This window comes from Barbus barbus, assembly GCF_936440315.1.
Source record: "Barbus barbus genome assembly, chromosome: 43".
Classification (NCBI taxonomy): Eukaryota; Metazoa; Chordata; class Actinopteri; order Cypriniformes; family Cyprinidae; genus Barbus; species Barbus barbus.
The window spans coordinates 13,856,752-13,877,994 of record NC_136721.1 but is presented as its reverse complement, the minus strand read 5'-3'; the positions used below and the strand labels follow the sequence as shown (position 1 = coordinate 13,877,994).

Sequence of the window (21,243 nt, the reverse complement as noted above, 5' to 3'; positions counted from 1 at the left end):
CATTTATTCCTGTTATGGCGAAACTGATTTTTGTTGTTGTTGCAGAAACATGTTGAAAACAGTGTTGCTTAATATTTATGTGGAAACTTTGATAATAGGTTTTGATCCACTTCAAATGTTGACTACAACACACACATATATACATATTTAAGGATTTTTTGATGACTAGAAAGTCTAAGATAACAGTATTTATTTCAAATAGAATGTTTTGGAAAGCATTATAAATGCCTTTACTATCACTTCTGATCAGTGTAATACATTCTTGGAGAATAAAGTTTTGATTAAAAAAAAAACAACAACAATTACTCCCAACTTCCCCAAACGTTTGAACAGTAATGTATAATAACAACAATTTTTTCAAATGTAAAATTAAACAGAAATATATTTTCTTTGAGTTTCTAAAGATATTAAATGTCATGTAGTACAGGAGAAAGATAACAAGTAAAGAAGCTTTTTGTGTTATGCATCCATTGTATAAATGCACTTTTCTGGTTTTCTCTGGCCTTCAGCTGTCAGCTAGTTGTTCTTTTGAGACGGGCAGGTGGTGGACGCGCGTGCACAGACACATCCCATCCTGGAAAAGCCTCTTTCTGCACAGTTTTGTATTCAGCTCTATAAAGCACAGATTTCAATTCATCACTTTCAATATTCTGATAAGAGTTTAAGTAAAACAATGCGAGTTCAGGGGTCGTACACTTACTTCATTGAAGTGTTGATCGCCAGGTTGTCAGGATGAGGTACGACCTGATTTCTCCTGACATAGATTCTTTTTGGAGCAAGGAAGTCCTGCTGGTAAAGAGAGCATCTCTGTGCTTGGCCAGTCCTGTTTTCTCTCGCAGGGACTCTTCCATGCCACACAATCGGAGTGCCATCTGGTTTGTAATAAGGGTAATCCTCTCTGTTTGTTGTGCTGAAACTCCTGTCACCTGCAATTACGTAGAAATATTTCACTCAGATCTACAAAACAGGTTAGATAAGTTTACTATAGATAGTTTATAACTTTCCAAATCAATACTAATACTAACTACTTATTTTCCAGAATTGCAATAAATTCCGTTTAATATAAAGATAGGCTGGACTGTAATAGATTTTTAAATGCAATTTATTCCTGTAATGGCAAAGTTGAGTATTTTTGAGCAGCAATTACTCCAGTCTTCAATGTACTCGAGAAACATTTCTTATGATTTGGTTGTTTACTCAAGTGAAAATGACAGTGATTTTTCAAATTTGATCGAAACTGTGAAATCTTTGGTAACATTATAAATGGAAATACATTGTAATGTCTCCTTTTTGAATAAACAAACATATTTTGTTTGTGTTGTTGTTGAAAATGCTGACCCCAAACTTTTGAACATTATATACAATATAATGTAAATATATCTATATATTTTTCCAGCCCTCTAATCTTGCCTGCTAAGGAGATCAGTTAGTTACTAATTAACTTAATTAAACTTTTAGTGTAGAAACAGCAGTTATGTAGTTAACTAATATTTGACTCATCTGCAAAATAGGTTAGGTAAGTTAACAACAGATGGGTAGCTTTTCTAATTGATACTAATTAATTATTTTCCCAATTTCCAATGAAAGTCATACCATCTAGAGTTAGGTTGCACTGTAGGATCTTCTTTGGCTCTACCTGGCAGGTTTTGGGTCCAAATTCAGTTTCTGTTGTGGTTACCATCTTTTCCCGCTTACCAGGGTAGAGCAATAACCCTGAAGAGAAGATTTGTTAGCATTCAAATATACTTTAGTCTAGTCTCTGAATGACATGTGCCATTTCCTGACTGTTACAGACTTAACTATAGTCATATCTGAGGGAATTCATAATGAAAGTTAAAGGACAAATACAAATCTCCTTGTTCCACTGCTTACCTGCCAAAGAAGGAAGTTCTCCCAGCATTGGAAAGGATCGTGGGTGCTTCGATGCCATTTGACTGTTTTTGAGGAGCAATATATCTGTTCTGCGTCGATGACCAAATGGGATTCTTAGAGATGGTCTCTGTTGCTTGCTGATTGGCTTCTCACGAGTGGTCATCTTTGAGTTACTGTTGAGACTGAGTATTTAAACGTGTAAAACAAAAAATAAATAAATGAATGAAGGTGATTTCAAGGTTATGCTGCAGTCATTTTAATCAGACTTGAATATTTTCGGTTCCATTTTATATTAGGTGGCCTTAACTATGTACTCTCGTCAAAATAAGTACAATGTTAAGGGCACTTAACATAAAGTGGGACCATATTCTGTAATTATATACTTCCTATGCACTATATATATTCAGTAGTTATTGGCTGATCACTAAAACTTTACAGAATTAAAAATGATTTTACCTTGTCCTCCTTGTCACCTCATGCATGGCGTTTTTTCCCCCATGAATCTGATTCCTGAGCAGTTTAGTTGCTGCTGATTATTTTACATTCTTGCAGCACAGTGGCATGTTTGGAAATGGCTGTTACACTCAGTTAGCGGCTGTTGCCATGGCTGCTCTATTCTTTATAGAAAGCCTGAAGGGTGATGGACAGCTCAAGAACAATGAGTGTTCTGTAATAAATACCGTAGATTGATGTGACGCTGCAATTGTGCTCAGCATGAGATTTTTTGTTGAATCAAACCTGAAGAAAGCCTGTTGGTTTAAGTTTGTGCTCACCAAGGCCGCATTTAGTTGATCAAAATAGTAAAAACATAATATTGTGAAATATTATTACAATTTAAATTAACTGTTTTCTATGGTGATACATTTTAAAATGTAATTTATTCCTGATGACAAAGCTAAAACGTTCAGCATTCATTACAACAGACTTCAGCATTTATTTCTTTTGTAACATTAAAATATGTCTTTGTCTGTTTTGATCAAATCAAAATGATAAAATTCGAAAAAGGAAATGAATCATTTAACAATGCACTTTATTATACTTGTGGTGAAATAAGTCAAGAAACAACAGTATATGATACCATATAGTTTTAATCAACAATAACCCTGGATACAATTGTTACAAATTACAATCTAAGGAAGAGTAACTATAAGAGTGTGGCTGATCAAAATCATCTTATCCGATCATTGGGAAGAGCAAGAAGCCTGTAAGAGTGCAGTCAGTGTCTCTACTGAAGATAGAGCTTACTGCAGTTGCCTGTACAGACACTTTATCCCCAGTTTTCAATGGCAGAATCACAGATCCTGCAGTTACCATTATCATGCCAGGTGAATCGCAGAACCTGACCTTCTCTTCCTCCCCTACCTGAATCTTTAGGCAGGCAGACTGACTGGATGAAATGTGGTAGCTTATGTAATACATGCCAGCTTTTCCCACCTTAAAGTAACCGTCACTATCAAAGACATCTCCTGCCCCGGAAATCATTGGGATTTCAAAGGTGATTAATTTGTCTGGAAGAACTCTTTGTGACCTAGGACTTTTTTTGTAAGTAAAAACAAAATATTGATTTGAAGTATCAACCCCGGTAAAATCTCCCCTCTCTCCCTTTGGCCCCGGTGGCCCTGGTGGACCTTGTAGTCCGTTGTCCCCCTTCTCTCCAGGCCTGCCTGGGAGTCCAGAAATTCCAGTGTCCCCTTTTGGCCCAGTTATCGGCACTGCATCCTCACCTGCAATCATGCACACAGCCGGGAAAAGTGAATTTAACCTTCATGTTGTTTTCTGGTCATTTAGACTCCGACTCTTGGATTTTCTTTTTCCAGAAAATGCTAATTAATGTTCTTGCATTAGACTAAAACGTAAAGGATTAATCCACTAAAAAAAGATTAAAGATTCAGATCATTTACTCACCCTCAAATTGTTCCAATCCTGTATGAGTATCTGTCTACTTCCAAAATATGGACCAAAAAAAAATTTAAAATTCCAACTGAAATCAATGGGCACTAGAAACTGTTTGGCTATTAAAATTCTTCAAAATGTCTTCTTCTGTGTTCTGAGAAGAGAGATACTCATACAGGTTTGGAACAACTTGGGCTAGTAAATGATGAAAATTAAAATGAAAAAAAAATATTCAATTCAATTCAATTCAATTAAAAGAAAGAAAGAAAGAAAGAAAGAAAGAAAGAAAGAAAGAAAGAAAGAAAGAAAGAAAGAAAGAAAGAAAGAAAGAAAGAAAGAAAGAAAGAAAGAAAGAAAGAAATTTGGATTTTTTTTTTTTTTTACTTTAATCCTTGTTAAACTTCTGGTGTTCCTAGTCAAAAATGACTGGCCTACAAAAAATTGTTTATGAATTTCCAAATATTGGATTCAATCTTTTTATCAACTTTTATCAACAAATTTTGTATCTCTTTTTAGAACTAATTGGTTATAGAGGCCTCGTTAATATAAGCTTATACACATCTATATTTTTGAGTAAATATTGCCAAAATGATCTTTTATCTCTCAATAACTGAAGTGCATAAGCTTAGATCAGTGAGGATAACTAATAACTAATAACTAATCAGTTCCAAAAATGAAATCTAAAACCAGTGCTAACTGAAAAAATATCAAGTTGACAAAAAAGTGGGAATCCTTGATTTAATAAAAAATAATATAGCATCATTTTTAAAAGGCCGGTCATTTTTGGCCATGAACACTAAATTTGGTAAAGGATTTTCAGCACAGATTTTTAAATGCACAATTTTTAAATGAAGACTTTTTTTTTTTTATTCTTTGCCTTTCTTGAATTTTTGACTTTCAATTTGTAGTTTTTCACATAGAAAATAAGTGCAATCGCTATACCTGGATCTCCCCTTTCTCCTTTTACACCATCCTTCCCATCGGTACCAGGAATTCCTGGAATACCTGGTCTTCCAGAGAAACCCCTGTTGCCATCACATATATCTGACTCAGAAGAAGCCACCAGCAACAACATAATAGTAAGCTGCAGCACCGTATGTGCAGACACGAAGATAAATGCCTGTTTATCTGCCTGAATTAAAAAAATATATTAATAAAATTGTTTAATAATATTGTTTAAAAACAAGTGCCATGTCAAGGAAAATCATTGGACAATTCAGTTCTGATATTAGCAATCATGTAAATATTCCTTTAATCAAATGATAACAATTTTTTGAAACGGAAGCCAAGTACAGATTTATTCCAGTAAGATTCATAATTTATCTTACCATCTTATCTTCCAAGAAAGCTGTTAGAAATACAGATGGATGGCTCTGAAGATGAGCGTTACATGAAATGTTTTCTCCCGCCTGCATGAAGAGCTCTGATTTGTTTTCCCAGTTTCACAGGAGAAGTGCAGTGTTGCACAATAAAGGGAAGTAACGAAACACATATTCATCACAATCTAGATTTAGATAAACGTTGATTATCTTTTTCATTAGTGTTATTGACATTTTATTTTGCTAATGTTTGCAAGTTCCATATCCCTTTTCTGAGAAACTGAAAAAGGAAGCAAAGTTATCCATATCGGACAGTGCATTGACAAAACATAAAAACTGTCATAGATTTAGGTTTGTTGGTCAGAAGGATTTGTTTTTGAAAGAAAAGTATACTTTTTCAGGAAGAATGATGCTGTGTATTCATAAAACTTGAGACAATTTACTGAAGCATTATTTTATTTGATAAGTAGCTTTTCAAAACTTGATTGTGTGCATTTTCCATGATATACAGTGTGTTTAACAAGCACGTCTTATTGCTCAATCAATCAATCAGTGCACTGTAAAAAAATAAATGGTGCTAAATAGCACTAAAAGTGGTTCTTTGATTCATAATCTTGGGGGAACTACTTTAAGTGCGACATAGCAACTATATCCTTAATGATAGTGCTATATAGCACTTTAACCACCCCAAAGAACTGCTGAAGAACCATTACAGTTTTTTTATAGGTGCTATAGCACTTAAATTGGTTCCCCTATGATTACGAGCCAAAGAACCACTTAGCGGTGCTATATAGCACCTCAACTAAAACAAAGGACTGAAGAACAATTATTTTGTGTGTGTGTGTGCATGAATCAAGAAACCTGAGAAAACACTGTCTGCTTTCTCCCCTTCTGCAAACAGGCCATTATAGGTACCTGTCGTCAGCCAGACTTTCTCATTTTCTTTCAGATAAACCGCTAACCCACCAGAGCTCACCTGCTGGTTGCCCTTTTGCATGTGGTCACAGAAAACAGCTAGCTTCTTCTCATCATGAATTAGGTTTACACACAGATGTTTTTCTGTGGATGATGCATGAAACACAAAATAATAAGTGCCAGGAATTTTACATACAAATTTGTACTCTGTAGTACTGAAATCCTTATTGATATCGGTGATAACACGACTGAAGCGTATCAGAGAGTTTGACTCGGGATGGGCTCTTGTTGAACGGGCAACACTGAATGCAGACTGCAGATGAGATCGGGAAGCATCCAAATTGCCTGGTTCCCCTGGCACTCCTAGGGAGCCAGGTGGTCCCATTATGCCGAAATCTCCCTGGGGACCTCTCTTTCCAGAAATTCCTCGGGTTCCAGGTTCTCCTTTTTCACCCTTTTTCCTGGTTTCATCAGGTTTAAGAGGAATCCCTGTTGAGACAGACCAATTGTTTTTACATCATCTTAGAAGTACAGTATTCAGCACTACTACAACCTAACCCTGTCTCAACGTTTGTTGGCATTTTTAACTTTTAATTAGTGGGTTATATTGTTTAGTATTTTTGTTTTCATCATAGGTTTCAACCAAATATTCCCACATTGTTGGTCATTGTAGGTCTTAATGTTAATATGGAAATTGTTGCTCTCTGCTCTTCATATAGGCCTACGAAACTTACAAACACATACAACACACTTCTCTTAAATTTAATTTGTTGTTTTATTACTAATTTGATCTAAGCTTTTGTATGAATTCTATAGTTCACTAAACAGGTGGCAAAAATGCAATTCAGTTCTTAATTATAGTCTTAAATATATGGCTATATTAAACAATATTAAACATATAAAAGTGGTAGCACCTTTCATACATTATATTATAGTGCGTGTATCTTTGTGTTGATTGATTCATTTATATGATTCATTAAAAGAACCAGTCATTTGAGAATTGCACAACAGTGGTTGCGCTGAATGATTTTGATTCACTAAAAGGAACCGGATCGTAAGAGTCATTTGTTCGGGAATCGAGCTCGTGAGAGAAGTGAACGTCATTCGGTTTTAGTATTGTTAAAATATAAAACAGGATCTGAATAAGAACTGGTAGGTTCCCACAAACTAAAACACTCTGAATTATTTATTTTAAATAATAATGTAATAATAATATATATAAAAAAACATCATGAGTCAATCTTACCAGTATATCCTTTATCTCCCTTCATCCCTTCCCTTCCATCACGTCCAGGAAATCCAGGGATACCTGGAAAACCCGGCATCCCTCCAGAAGGACAAGTGTCCGTAGAGACCAGAGAGAGGCAGAGAGACCCCACTAAAAGGGTTCCAAAAATGATGTGACCACCAAACATGTTTGCTGTGGAGCGAGGAGATAACTGGACCCACACGACTTTAAGTGTGCACTATAATCATAGAACGTAACACATATAGGCAACACAAGACCAAGCAAAGAAAATGGCAATCACAGTTCCTCTTTTGCTCTGCACGTGTTGCACTTATCCACGGATCTTTCACAAAACTGCACATTCAAACAAACCGTCAAGCGAAGTAGCATTTGACTTTTTTCCTACAGTGCAAGCTTATAAGCCCTACTGACAACACTGTAAAAAATACTTTTCAAAGGTGTAAATAAAACAGATATAAGGCTATTGGAGTTGCCTACATTTCAGAAGAAAGTAGGTACCCTACCATTTCAGATGTTCTACATTTATTGGAATTTTTTATATAAATTCAGGGTGTTACTTGCCGTTTCTCTATTGTTTGTGAAATATGTTAGCAATTTCTGAGTAAAAACGGTTTTATCATTTTCAGTGTAAATAGACCTAAGGTTTCACTTTATTTTGATGGTCCCTTTAATACATTCTGTTGACTGTAAGTAACATTGGACATACATATCTACTACCTCTCATTACAGTGTTAGTAGAGTATTAGGCTAGTGGATTGATAGGGTTAGAGTTAGAATAAGTTGACATAAGTTACTTATAGTCAGTAGAATGTCTGTTGGGATACCACACAATAAAGAGTTAGCAGATATTAAGGAGACAGTCTACTAATACACTAATTAGAGTTAGTTGACATGTCGGTGCAAAGTTACTTATTGTCAACAGAATGCTCAAAAGGGAACATCAAAATAAACTGTTACTGTAAATAATGCAAAAATAAATACACATTATAATATAAAATAATACAAATTGCAAATAAGAAATAAATATTTTTAACATCAGAAAACTTTTATTTTTATTATATTCATATTTCATTGTTAATAGATTGTAGAATTCAGAATAAAAATATAGAAAGGCAATTATTTTGTATAGTCATGTTCTTACGTTTTTATTTAGTTAATTGTAGACATTTATCAAACAAAGCAGTATATTAATACAAGACAAGATACATGAATACAACATTTGAATGCAGCATTCAACAGATCAAATTAGATTTTCATTAATGTTTTAAAATGCTTACATCACTGCTATGCATCACTACCGTGGTCAATAATCATTTGCAACATGTTTAATAGACTATTAAGTCTCCTATATATTGTGATAGATTAAAAATCCATTGAACACAGCAGACATGCTTTTGGCCATTTTGCCACCAGCAGCACTTTTTGTGAAAGGCTCAATCCATACATTGTCGTTTGTAGATAGTTGAAGTACAACTCCACCTGACACAACAACTGATAATGATCGTGGGTTTAAGTCACAGAAATTCAGGCTGACTGCATTGCTGTTACTCTTAAGTCTGAGACATAAGTGTCCTTCAGATGATGCGTGAAACACAAAGTAATACACCCCAGGAACCTTGCAAGTGAAATAGCCAGTTGCAAGGTTGAACTCATTATCAACATTGCTAAGTTGATTATCGAAGGTCACAGGTTTGCCATTTGAAGCCAAATCTGCTTTGTTTCTCAGCACAGAGAAAGCTGGCTTATTAGCGGTGCCTCCACTGCCATCAATGCCACCACTGGATCCTCTAGGACCCTTAGGACCAAGGAAACCCTTTGGACCCTGTGTACCCATGAAACCCTTTTGACCAGGTTCTCCTGGAGGGCCTCTGATGCCAGTCTCTCCTTTGAGTTCCTGCAGGGTGAGACTGTTCAGCTCATCCTGCAATGCTGAGAGAACATACTATTATTCAAAAACTATCATTTCAGTTCTAACACTGCTATTGTTATGCTATTTATTAATGCCGTTTTAACTGATAATTTTCAACTACCCATGGATATGGGATGCATAACCTTTCTTACCTGGTGTTCCTTTCTCTCCCTTTGCTCCTGGTAAGCCGTCTCTGCCAGGGACTCCATTCACACCATCTTTCCCATGTATCGCACATGTACCATCCTGACAGAAAGCAAAGGGAAGCAGCACCCAAAGAAAAGCAAGTAAAGCCGGTGGCGGCATCCTAAAATATCTAAGATAAATCCCGAAGAACAAATGAGGTTAGTTGCACAAGCGTTTTGATTTAATGTACTACAATAGAAACAACTACATAGCTATAGTAATCTAAAATCATAAAATCCTTAACAGTTAGAAAATTCTGCCTTACCAGTGTCCCGCTGTAAATAATACACTTCTTTTCCTGATTGTGAGCGGTAAAATGGGGTAAAAAAACAAACAAAAAAGGCTGCTGCTGTGTAATTGTTTCATTTCTCCAAAATTTGAACTATATTAAACATCTGTTGAAATTGCCAACACATGCATTTTTCCTTCCCCATTCTCCATCAGCATGTTTCTATTCTCATAAAACATTTAGTGTCATAATAAAAGGTCAAAAATCAATGTTTTAATTCTTAAAACTACCCCTTCACTGTCACAACCTTCACTTAACACAACATTTTTAACTACACTGGTCAACAATTATAAGATTAGGCTACCAGTAGTAATATCCAATACCATGTGTAAGATTGGTGATTTATGACCTGATTTATGACCCCCTGTCAGCATTGATTGACAGGTTATCATATGTCAAATGTGTAAATGGGTAGATTTATGACCTGATTTATGGCTGTGTGACCCCCTCTGTTACCCTGACTGTCACGTCACAGGGTCCTGTCACCCCTGGGTGTGTAAATCAACGATCAAAACAGATGTTAGATTTGACATTTGATGGATTTATGACTGGATTTCTGATGTTGTTACCTGTGCTATGGCGTTTTTATGGTGTTCCTTCCTGATGTGGATGCTGAAAATACATTAACACAAGCACATACAGGATATCCACTGTCAGTTAGACACCTTCACTGTTAGAAGGAAATGGATAGGGTGGGTTGGTCTGATTAGGTTTTTCTGATCCTACAGAGGTGTTAGCATACACACATAGAGATGATAAAGAAAAACATGCCCGGACATAGCACCTTTTTCAGACGCATATAGAAATATGGTCTTGGTGAATTCTTTAATTCTATGTTTCAGTTTTTAGGTGCTTTATTGGCAAAAGTAATATTTGTACATTCGTATTGCCAGAGCAGTTCAGTATTGTTGCAAACAATCAAAACATTGATGTCTTAGCTATTAACATTTAGCCTATAGATCAAGAAGAACTGAACCGTTTAGGGGTTTGACATTAGACACGTGTTTGGATGTCTTCCAACCCCCAAACAAAGCACATTCCCATTAACAAACATATTAAAACATTATATCGGACAACGACTACATCACGGTAGGAAACAGATTCGGGTGAAGCTTTGGGCTCTGGTGTCTAGAGACCAATCCACCAAAGGTGTTGACCTAAAACATACTCTTTTGCTCAGCCATTTTTCCAGTCAGGAAGAACCTCTGTCTAGGCATTAACATAGGCCTATACCATACAGATCAAACAAACATAAGGTGTCAATAGGCACCCTTTGCTCAGCCATTTTTCCACAATCAGGAAGAACCCAACACCTCCAGACTGGAAGCTAGCTACAGCTCAGGAAGGAACACAATAAAAACGCCATGGCACAGGTGAGAGATAAAAACATCATAAATCCATTCATAAATCCACCAAATGTCAAATCTAACATCTGTTTTGATCTTTGATTTACACACCCTACTGTCATGTCAGTCAGGGGTGACAGGACCCTGTGACGTGACAGTCAGGGTAACAGAGGGGGTCACACAGCTATAAATCAGGTCATAAATCTACCCACGTACACATTTGATATATGATAAACTGTCAATCAACGCTGACAGGGGGTCATATATCGGGTCATAAATCACCAATCTGACACATGGTATTGGATATTACTACTCACATAATAAACAATTAGATTTTCATTTAAACTTTGTCTATACAAAGTCGATGATAATCAAAAGGTTTGGTTATCAACATTCTTCAAAATATCTTCTTTTGAGATCTGCAGAAGAAAGTAAGCCATACAGGTCTGGAAAGACATGAGGGTGAGTAAATGATGATTGAATTTTCATTTTTGAGTGAAAGGACAGGGGACAAATTTAACACAAAAAATGATTCCATGCTAAAACTGAAAAATTATGGTTTATTTATTTTTGCACATATGACATAAAATGTTGAACAAAATAACACTTTTTACAGAATTTCAGTATAGGTGAATGATTTTATGTGTAAGTGTGTGTGCATATATGTCACACAAAAACAAAATTTCATTTGATTGTCTCATAATACAAATGCTACTTGTTTTTTATGAACATGGAGACTAGACTCTGATTCCTGTGTGCTTCCTTCTTGTGGCACTCATGAACACCAGTTAAAGGAAAAGGTGCTGTCTTATTCTCCCTCTGGTAGTATGGACAACCCTTTAGATGTTCAGAAATCGGAGGCAATTTGTCAAAGCACCAGCTGTCCACAGTGGAGAACAGGTTACTAAACTGCCAAACCTGATGACAATTTCAAGGTCAATTAGTGCAAGTCAGATATTTCTTATTTTAAATGTTCATGCACACATACACAAACTAAGTTAACTGCTCCATCATTCTGAGTCTGAGAAACTCATTTTAAGATTTATGCCCTTAGCAAGTCTCTGCTTGCATTCTATTTCTACAAAATTCTAGTTTTTTTAAATCGCATTTCTCCGCAAATGGCTCATTGCGGCTTCTGACTCTAAATGATAGACCTGTTCTCTGCAGATTGCCTTTTTTTAATTCAGTATTTTAATTATTGTAGAAACTCACCCTCTTTCTGGCTCTCCAGCACCATCCACCATGAGAGTAGACCTTCTTCTCCCACTTCAGTGAGACCATCCCTCTGTCATGAAGCAAGGTCCTACATACCTCCCTCATTAGATGAGAAACCAGAGCCAGCTGGGACAGGGTGAAGCTGTCAAGAAATCCAGCAATATGGACTAGAACCTCAAAAGGTAGCCTGCTCAGAGCATCTGTATTGCGTGCATGCTTTCTTTCCACAGTCACTGGCTTTATACCTTCATACAGTTTATCGGAAACCTCTGGTCGGAGGCAGAAAGTGCTGAGCTCCTTGTCGTAGAAAACAGTCGCTCTGTGAGAGCTGGGCTGAAACCTTCTCTGAATGAAAGTGCAGCCAAGGTAGGAGAGAGGGCATCGCTGTTCAAACCATCCACTGACACAACTTTGGATGTCAGAGTGAACATTCTTGTAGTGTGAAGGAAACTCAACCCGTCTGAATATGTGGTTGCAGAGGTATGTAAACGCAGAGCTGGATTTGTTGTGTCTTCTGGTGACACTCTCGGCCTGAATTTGGACGTGAAGTTTCAAAGCCCGGTCAGCAGAGATGTCAGCCAGTGAAGCCTCTGCTTTGAAAGGTGCCGAGTAGAAATCATACGTCTGTGTTCCAACGTCCAGAAGAAGTGCATCTGTGGACCCGGATTCAGCTATGAGATGCCCCCGTAGTTCCCTCTCCAAAGAGCACAACAGAGTAGCTTGAACTTCATCCCATTTTGGCATGTCATCGATATCAACACCTAGGTCAGATGTGTCTACGCTTGCGTTTACCTTCTTGTAATGCGATGGGTTTCGAATGCGACTTTGTTTGGCTTTGAAGCTGGTTGGGACTTTGAAATTGCAGACTGTTTTAATCTTCATGGGCTCCAAAAGTTCATAGACAAGTTTCTTCTTGGGTCTCGTGTCACATGCAAACAAGGACGTGGCGATGAGGAATTTGTCTTCGTCCATTAAGTTGTATTGAGGCATGTCAGTAGGGGCATCAAGACTTTCGATCTTCGTTGGCAGCTCCTCCTGTAAGACTTCCAACGTGCTCCGGTTGGCTTGTGGCTTTTTTTCTTTGCGAGAGGTTTCAGGATTTTGCTCCAAAGCTTTTATTGTATGCTTGCAGCCACTCAACTCCATGCTGAACATTTTTTCCCAAATATTATAGCCTTCGAGATTGGCCACATAAGGATTCCTCGCCAATTCCTCTCGTTCCTCCTGAGTCAGCCCACCTTCTTCAATTTCTGTGCTTGAAGACCCGAATGCTTCCTCTGCGCTTGAAGACCCAAATGCTTCCTCTGCGCTTGAAGACCCAAATGCTTCCTCTGCGCTTGAAGACCCAAATGCTTCCTCAACTCCATTCGACAGTGGTACCCCTCCCACTGCCCCTTCCGGGACCACAACTGAATCCTCCTCAGCCACCTTTTCAATAAGTTCAGGAAAGAGAGTCTTCATTTTGAGAGAATGAAACAGATGCTGCTGGTCCCTCAGAGCCATCGAAAGATCCAGTGGTTCCTGAGTGTAGTCCTCCTTCAAAATGTTCTTGTAAAACTCAGGGATTTCGGACTCTTCAATGGGCCAGCGGTTCCACTCCATTGAGCAGGAGACGACGCTGGCAGGACACACCGTCAAATGCTTAGCCAGGTTTGAGCGGCACATGGTGAACAGGCAGCCATATTCGACATTGAGACAAGGCACCCTTTCATTGGGGCACAAGAGCATGTGTTCTTCTTCCTTGCACAGGTGAAACACAGCACCACACAGCAAACGGCAGCTCATGATCGCACATGACACAGAAATCTCAACTGGCTTCTTGCAGCGCCGGCTGTGGCAGCTCTCACAGTGCCGATGGAGCTTGGATGTTTGGGTCCTTTGTCTACCCTGTGAAGAAATGCAAAGTTTTTACAATGTTTTAGACTGGACAGAAACTTTGTAAAGTATCTTACCATAACAAGTGAATGTCAATGACATGCTAGTCAAATCTTAGATCTAGAAGAATAGCATTATAGAATTCATACATTTACTGTATATACATAATATACACATGCATAAATGTGTTTTGCATGTTCCTCCTCTTAGTGGTAAAACCTGAAATGTATTTCAGAAATATCATTAATCCTAAGCTAATGCTAAAAACCTAAATGCTTTTTGCAGATACAATGCACATGTTTAGACTGATATGTTTACATCTTGCATTTGGCTGGAAGACACCAAAAAAGCAAAGAAAAGTTGACCTACCATAGTGTTTTTACTGTGAGCTCCACGCTAGTGTTCAGCTTAGTAACTAAAACTTTGAGTGAGACTATATCTGTGTCTGCCCACTAGTTAAAAATAGACACGTTCATATACTGGGAGTGTGACTAGGGTTTTGGCATACAAGAGTCAAGTTACATGTTCTGTAACCAAAGCTGCTCTAGGTACCCGGTGTTTTCAAGACGCTGTCAAGATTAAAGATGACATGCCATCTCAAACGTTTCTTAAGCTTTTATTTTTAACTGTGCTGCAGTTAAAAATTTGGCTTTTTGAATGCAATAATTAATTCCTGTACATATGGTGTTTTTAAATATTTTCAGTATTATTTATTTACATTTGTTTGTTCTGCCTATTTATTCAACAGTGATTTTCTAATCATACAATTATTGTGCATATGGTGCAAGCACAAATTATACATTTTACTCTATAGGTTTATTATGCCCATTCATGCTCGCATGTTTGAACAAAAATAAAACATGACTAGGGCTATGGAAATCTAAAGTGAAGTGAAGAAACACATTCTGCTTTACTGTAAGTTGAATTAAAGTTTTATTGTTTTAGTTTTACAGAGACAGAATAAAAGGCAAAATTCATTTAGAAATAAAACAAATAAAACACACAAAAAGTACCTTTAATATCTGAACATCTTGGGATTCGAAATTAATTTAAACCTAGAAATAAAATTATTAATAAATAACCATAAATAAGATTTTGGATTCTAGGCAAAAGAGCAATTTTGTGACTGATAAAAGTGGAAACAACTACTGTCAATAAAGCACAAATGCAACAAACACTCTAGCATCCTGAAATGACCATTTTAAATTATTTTTTACACTCCAGTTGCTATAGTTTGTAAAGAAACATATATTAGTAGAATATTAATTTAACAGTAGTAAATATTAGTATAATATAAATAGAATTTTCACTAGGGGACATTTGATTCACTGTAACTACCAAAAATTCTAAATAAAAGTTCCAGTTACAGTATCATTTGCGTCTCATTAACAAAGAAACCAAACTGTGTCTCTCCTTTCCTTTGTTGTCAAACATAGTGGCCAGGGCAAAAGGCTCAGTTTTCAGTTCAGTTTGGTAGAATGGACAGTGTTTCAGATGCTCAGCCATTGATGGTGTGTCGCCGATGCACCAGTTACCAACTTTACTAAAAAGAGTACTGAACTCCCAGACCTAAGAAAGAGCAATAGAGAAATATAAAGGAAATAATATAATTAAAATCAATAAATCAATCCAGATTTTGAATTGTTGGAATCTTTTCAGAAATACAATAAATTCTAAAAATAAAAAAAGGTTGCTTGGTTTAATTAATTGCTATAACTATTAAGAAAAAAACATTAAAAATATATTTGCTGACAAATGCTGAAATGCCTTACTTTGGTAGGTTTCCAGCGGGTTCCTCCATGAGAGTATGACTTCTTAAGCCACTTAAAGCCCACCATTCCTCTCTCCTGCAGAAGTGTGGCACATATATCCCTGAACAATCGGGAGACTAAGGCTAGCTGGGACAGGGTGAAACTATCCAGGTAACTAGTGATGTAGCAAAGAACCTCAAAGGGAAGGTTACTGAGAGAATCTTCATATTTGATACGTGCCTTTAGTGGAATAGTCAGCAAATCGCTCATAAGAGAGGCAGGAACCTCAGGTGTGAGGCTGAAAATACTGAGCTCTTGGTTATAGGAGACTTTGGCCCTGTGTGTGGAGGGCTGCAATCTTCTCTGGCTGAAGGTGCAACCAAGGTAGGCCAGAGGACATCTCTGCTCAAACCAGCCACTCAGAGAGGACTGGATATCCAAATGTACGTTCTTAAAGTGTGAGGCAAACTCATCCCGCCGGAAGAAATGGCCACACAGGAACGTAAAAGCTGAGGTTGATTTGTTGTGTCTGAGGGTAACCGCTTCTGTATCGAGGTCAACGTGAAGTTTCAAATCCCTGCCTGCTGTAATTTCAGTCAGAGTTGCGTTGGATTTGAAGGGAGCTGTGGCAAAATTATACGTCTGTGTTGCGATATCGACATAAAGTCCATCAGTTGGCACTGTTTCACTTATTTTGTGGCCCCTTATCTCAATCTCTGCATACCAAAGTAGGGTTGAAAATATCTCATCCATCTCCCCACCGTCTTTCTCAGACATATCCAGGTCAGATGTGCCAACGCACTTGTGCTCAGTCATTACTCTTGTATTGAATTCTCTAAGTTGAATGCGTCTTTCTTTGTAACTACTGGGAACCTTGAAGGAGCGTAGAGTCTGGACTGGTATTGGCTCCAAGTTCCCATAAACAAAATCTCTCTCTCTGGGTGTGCAAGCATCCATCTGACCAAAGGAGATCAACATGCGCCCATGATGCACTATGTACATGTTGAATTCTCTAGGTTTCATTTCCTGTCCGAGTCGCTCCAGGACACCATCCTGCCAAGGTGCAAGTCCAGTTTTGGTGATATCCACATGGATATCGTTTGCTTCCTTTTTCTCGGGCTCTACAGAAGCTCCTTGTTGCTTTGAAGAACCTTTAGAAGATGTCTTTTTTCCATTCTGTTCTTCTTTTTTCGACGCCTCCGCCTCTGCCTGCTTGCAACCGCCCATTTCCATGCTAAACATCTTTTCGAAAAGATTGTACTTGTCCTTGTCAACAGGACCATTGAGAACCACATTTTCTTTCAGAGCTTTCTCACAAGCTTTAGATGGTCCATTCATCAAGCCTCCTCCTGGACCTTCATGTCCATTGACGTGCATCCTGTTACACACAGTCTCTTTTCCTACTGCTCCCTCCTCATCATCATACTCCTCCACTGCGGGAGGCTCCTCTTCTTGTTCCTCCATTAACTCAGGAAAGCATTTCCTCATTTTCAACCGGGCACATAGATGTTTCTGGTCTCTCAGTGCCATGGAAAGGTCCAGTGATTCTTGCTCATGGATCTCTTTCAGTAGGTTCGTATACAAGGGGGCATCTGGGTTCTCAAGAGGCCAACGGTTCCATTCCATCGAGCAGCAGACGACGCTTGCGGGACACACCTCAAGGTGTTTGGCCAGCCGAGAGCGACACATGGTGAAAGGGCAGCCATAGTGAGCGTTAAGACAAGGCACCTTCTCATTGGGACACAGCAGAGAGTGTTCATCCTCTTTACACATGTGGAAGGAGGCCCCACAAAGCAAGCGGCAGTTGATGACCATGCATGACACAGACACTTCTATGGAGGCTTTGCAGCGGCGACTGAAACAGGTCTCACAATGTCTGTGCAGCCTTGGACCGGATCTCCTGTAGCGGCTCTGTGGAAAAACACAATAGGCAAGCACAACAAAGCATTTGCACTGGTTCCAAATTGGAATTTCAAAAAGACTAGCACAGAATTCATTTTATATTGTTGTATCAGTATCTCCTATAGCAGGGGTCACCAAACTTGGTCCTGGAGGGCCGATGTCCTACAGAGTTAAGCTCCAACCCTAATCAAGCACACCAGAACTAGCTAATCAAGGTCTTACTAGGCATACTAGACACTTCAAGGGAGGTCTTTTGAGGCAAGTTGGAGGTAAACTGCAGGACACCAACCCCCCAGGACAGAGAAACAGGAGGGCCTTTCTCATTCAAAAGCACATTTTAACTGGACAAAATTTTAGATTAGTTTAGATCTATCTGATTTTGAGTCAACTGTCATGAATACAAAAGCATACGAATGGCTTCTGTAATGTTGAAATTCATTTCAAAATAAGAGTACAAAACACAAGACAGGGGAACACAGGCTGGGATCATGACAGCCTCAAATTTAAAATATGTGAACTATAGTTCAACAATCTTGAGCTAGTAAGTTATACCATCTTGTTCTTTGCACAATTAATTAGAAAAATAACTGCATTGTAGTTGTCATTACACTGTAATACTTCATAATATAATGCTACCAAATTCTGTATTTCAAATCTGTAGTATGACAAATACTTTTACATACAAAATATCACTGAGTAACCAATATTTTAATAATGAGAAAATTAAATTAACATACCATTATTATCTGAAGCAGTGTCAATGTGCAACAGCAGCTTCTGGAAAAAAGGTAGTATCATATTCATTAAAATATTGATCAATTATAAAAAATTATCTGTATGCATTTATATATTACATTGTGCTAAATCATATATTTTCTTTATAAAAGTACTTGGTTTTGTAAGACCTTGCTGTAAGGACATGCGGCTGCAGACAGCACTGACAGCAGAACCTAAACAGTTACCAAACAACTTACCTAAAGGGTGAACCATGTCTCAAGAAGTTACCCGTCTTGCTCCAAGAGTCCTTTCTAAAGAACAGGATTGTGGGTCATGTTAAAAATAGTTGCAACAGCTGTCAGTAGCAAGTTACATGACTAGAAGGTACTGAGGAAAATTTGACAAACGCATGTCAAACATTGTCAAATAAAAAGCAATCTATTTTTGTCTCTCTTGCTATAATTAAAGATCTTTACAGCCTACAGAGGGCGAACAGAAGACAGCACAGATCTGCAGAAAGAGTTTAAACCTGTTTGTTTTTTATTGTTTCATCAAAGGGTCACCAGATGGCAGTCATTCCTTTTGGTTTACGGAACGGGGATCCACAAGCACACATTATTCAAGAAACCCTTTTGGTATCTGAACACAAACACATTTTGTGTTCTTCTCCTTCCTTACTCTTTTTATATTTTTTTATTAAAAAAGTTTTTGTCATGTGATGTTCCTAATGCAACTGCCTTTTTATCAGAAGGCTCAAGAACACCCATCCTTTTTCCAAACTGCTTGTCCTCTCAGCATGTCTGGCAATAGCAGGGCAGGGTCAGAAAAAAAGAAAAATACACATTTTAATTGATGCCGTTAACTGATACAACTTTTTACCATCACGAAATTCTACAAAAAAAAAATGCATGTGTAGTTTGGTTTGCAATGCAACTGAATGCTATAGCATATACTATACAACAGTAGGCTATATATAAAAATGCACTATAGTAACCACATTTTCTGAGAAATTATCATGACATGATTAATATTATTATAAATTAATATATTCAATTAAAAAGTGTAACTTTTAAAATAGTTAATTGTATATTTCACTGGTGCAAACCAAGTAACAAGTGCCAGTACCAGTTTAACTGTAGTATTTAGTACTAAATGTAGTATTATTTGGTGGAACTATAACCATGGTACATTTGAAACAGGGACTAAGGCTATATATTGTAGATAGTACATAGTAGCCTACAGTAGCTATAGTATAGGTTACTATTTATCGGCTAGTTCCACTGTAAACATTAATGTTAAAATGTAAAACTAAAAATCTGTTAACTGTAGTAATCAAATGTTTTTAAAATAATTACTCTTTAAGCAGTTCTGTCAAATGTGGCTTATTTGTAAAAGTGCTGGGTTATTTCTGTAAACACATTGGATTAATTGTGCTCGGTCATAATTCTGGGTTGTTTGAGGTAACTTATTGTAAACACACAGTTGGGTTGCTCATGCTGGGTCAAATGGACTGCAAGGGGTTCTTTCACCACTGAACACCTGGGTTGGGTTATTTTGACCAAACCGGTTTGTTTATTTATCCTCTTCATCGAATTTTCTGGATTCTTTACTCGTCTCGTCGTCAGACGGTCAAGCAACTCGCAGCAAGCAGGATTATAAAGTAAATTAATACAAACCCGATTCCAAAAAAGTTGGGACACTGTACAAATTACAAATAAAAAAAGGAATGCAATAATTTACAAATCTCATAAACTTATATTTTATTCACAATAGAATATAGATAACATATCAAATGTTGAAAGTGAGACATTTTGAAATGTCATGCCAAATATTGGCTTATTTTGGATTTCATGAGAGCTACACATTCCAAAAAAGTTGGGACAGGTAGCAATAAGAGGCCGGAAAAGTTAAATGTACATATAAGGAACAGCTGGAGGACCAATTTGCAACTTATTAGGTCAATTGGCAACATGATTGGGTATAAAAAGAACATCTCAGAGTGGCAGTGTCTCTCAAAAGTCAAGATGGCAAGAGGATCACCAATTCCCCCAATGCTGCGGCGAAAAATAGTGGAGCAATATCAGAAAGGAGTTTCTCAGAGAAAAATTGCAGAGTTTGAAGTTATCATCATCTACAGTGCATAATATCATCCAAAGATTCAGAGAATCTGGAACAATCTCTGTGCGTAAGGGTCAAGGCCGGAAAACCATACTGGATGCCCGTGATCTTCGGGCCCTTAGACGGCACTGCATCACATGCAGGAATGCTACTGTAATGGAAATCACAACATGGGCTCAGGAATACTTCAAGAAAACATTGTCGGTGAACACAATCCACCGTGCCATTCGCCGTTGCCGGCTAAAACTCTATAGGTCAAAAAAGAAGCCATATCTAAACATGATCCAGAAGCGCAGGTGTTTTCTCTGGGCCAAGGCTTATTTAAAATGGACTGTGGCAAAGTGGAAAACTGTTCTGTGGTCAGACGAATCAAACTTTGAAGTTTGTGTAATTAATAGGTGGGGACCAACAAGTTGACGCATTCCTGCACAGTTTGTGCCTTGGTGACGAGACAACGACATCCCACACCTTCGCCATTGTTTCGGGCCATGCCATTGGAATGGACTTGTTGCTTGAGGCTGTTTATCTTTTTGAAGTCCTTTTTTACACTAACATCTTCCTTCCTGCGAATTTCTCCAGCATTCAGTATATCACATTGCTGGACATGAGTCTTCATGTGTGAAGTATTTGAGGGCAACAGTTTTTTCTGGCCACTTGTAATGTTTAAATTTTTTGTCACATGTATTG

At 37.7% G+C, this 21,243-nt stretch overlaps 4 protein-coding genes across 4 annotated transcripts; all 4 read right to left on the bottom strand.

Annotated features, from left to right (window-relative positions):
* Window positions 1–2,942: 2,942 nt before the first annotated feature.
* LOC306862216 (uncharacterized protein) lies at window positions 2,943–5,201 on the bottom strand. Its single transcript, XM_079404950.1, has 3 exons — window positions 5,094–5,201; window positions 4,708–4,897; window positions 2,943–3,596 (listed from the first exon to the last, which is right to left on the bottom strand). Exons 1-3 carry the CDS (start codon window positions 5,178–5,180, stop codon window positions 3,046–3,048), a joined length of 828 nt encoding a protein of 275 aa, XP_079261076.1. The 5' UTR covers window positions 5,181–5,201; the 3' UTR covers window positions 2,943–3,045.
* Window positions 5,202–5,525: 324 nt separating this feature from the next.
* Window positions 5,526–7,591, bottom strand: c1qc (complement component 1, q subcomponent, C chain). The gene is made up of 2 exons (XM_079404951.1): window positions 7,246–7,591; window positions 5,526–6,488 (listed from the first exon to the last, which is right to left on the bottom strand). The coding sequence occupies exons 1-2, from the start codon at window positions 7,412–7,414 to the stop codon at window positions 5,911–5,913; spliced, it is 747 nt and encodes a 248-aa protein (XP_079261077.1). The 5' UTR covers window positions 7,415–7,591; the 3' UTR covers window positions 5,526–5,910.
* Window positions 7,592–8,279: 688 nt separating this feature from the next.
* LOC306862476 (complement C1q subcomponent subunit A-like) lies at window positions 8,280–9,874 on the bottom strand. Its single transcript, XM_079405291.1, has 3 exons — window positions 9,609–9,874; window positions 9,310–9,473; window positions 8,280–9,177 (listed from the first exon to the last, which is right to left on the bottom strand). Exons 2-3 carry the CDS (start codon window positions 9,461–9,463, stop codon window positions 8,594–8,596), a joined length of 738 nt encoding a protein of 245 aa, XP_079261417.1. The 5' UTR covers window positions 9,464–9,473; window positions 9,609–9,874; the 3' UTR covers window positions 8,280–8,593.
* A 1,815-nt stretch (window positions 9,875–11,689) lies between these two features.
* Window positions 11,690–21,033, bottom strand: LOC306862286 (uncharacterized protein; the record flags this gene model as incomplete). The annotated part of the gene is made up of 5 exons (XM_079405031.1): window positions 11,690–11,896; window positions 12,191–14,080; window positions 15,467–15,637; window positions 15,841–17,730; window positions 21,025–21,033. The coding sequence occupies 5 exons, from the start codon at window positions 21,031–21,033 to the stop codon at window positions 11,690–11,692; spliced, it is 4,167 nt and encodes a 1,388-aa protein (XP_079261157.1).
* Between the last annotated feature and the right edge of the window lie 210 nt (window positions 21,034–21,243).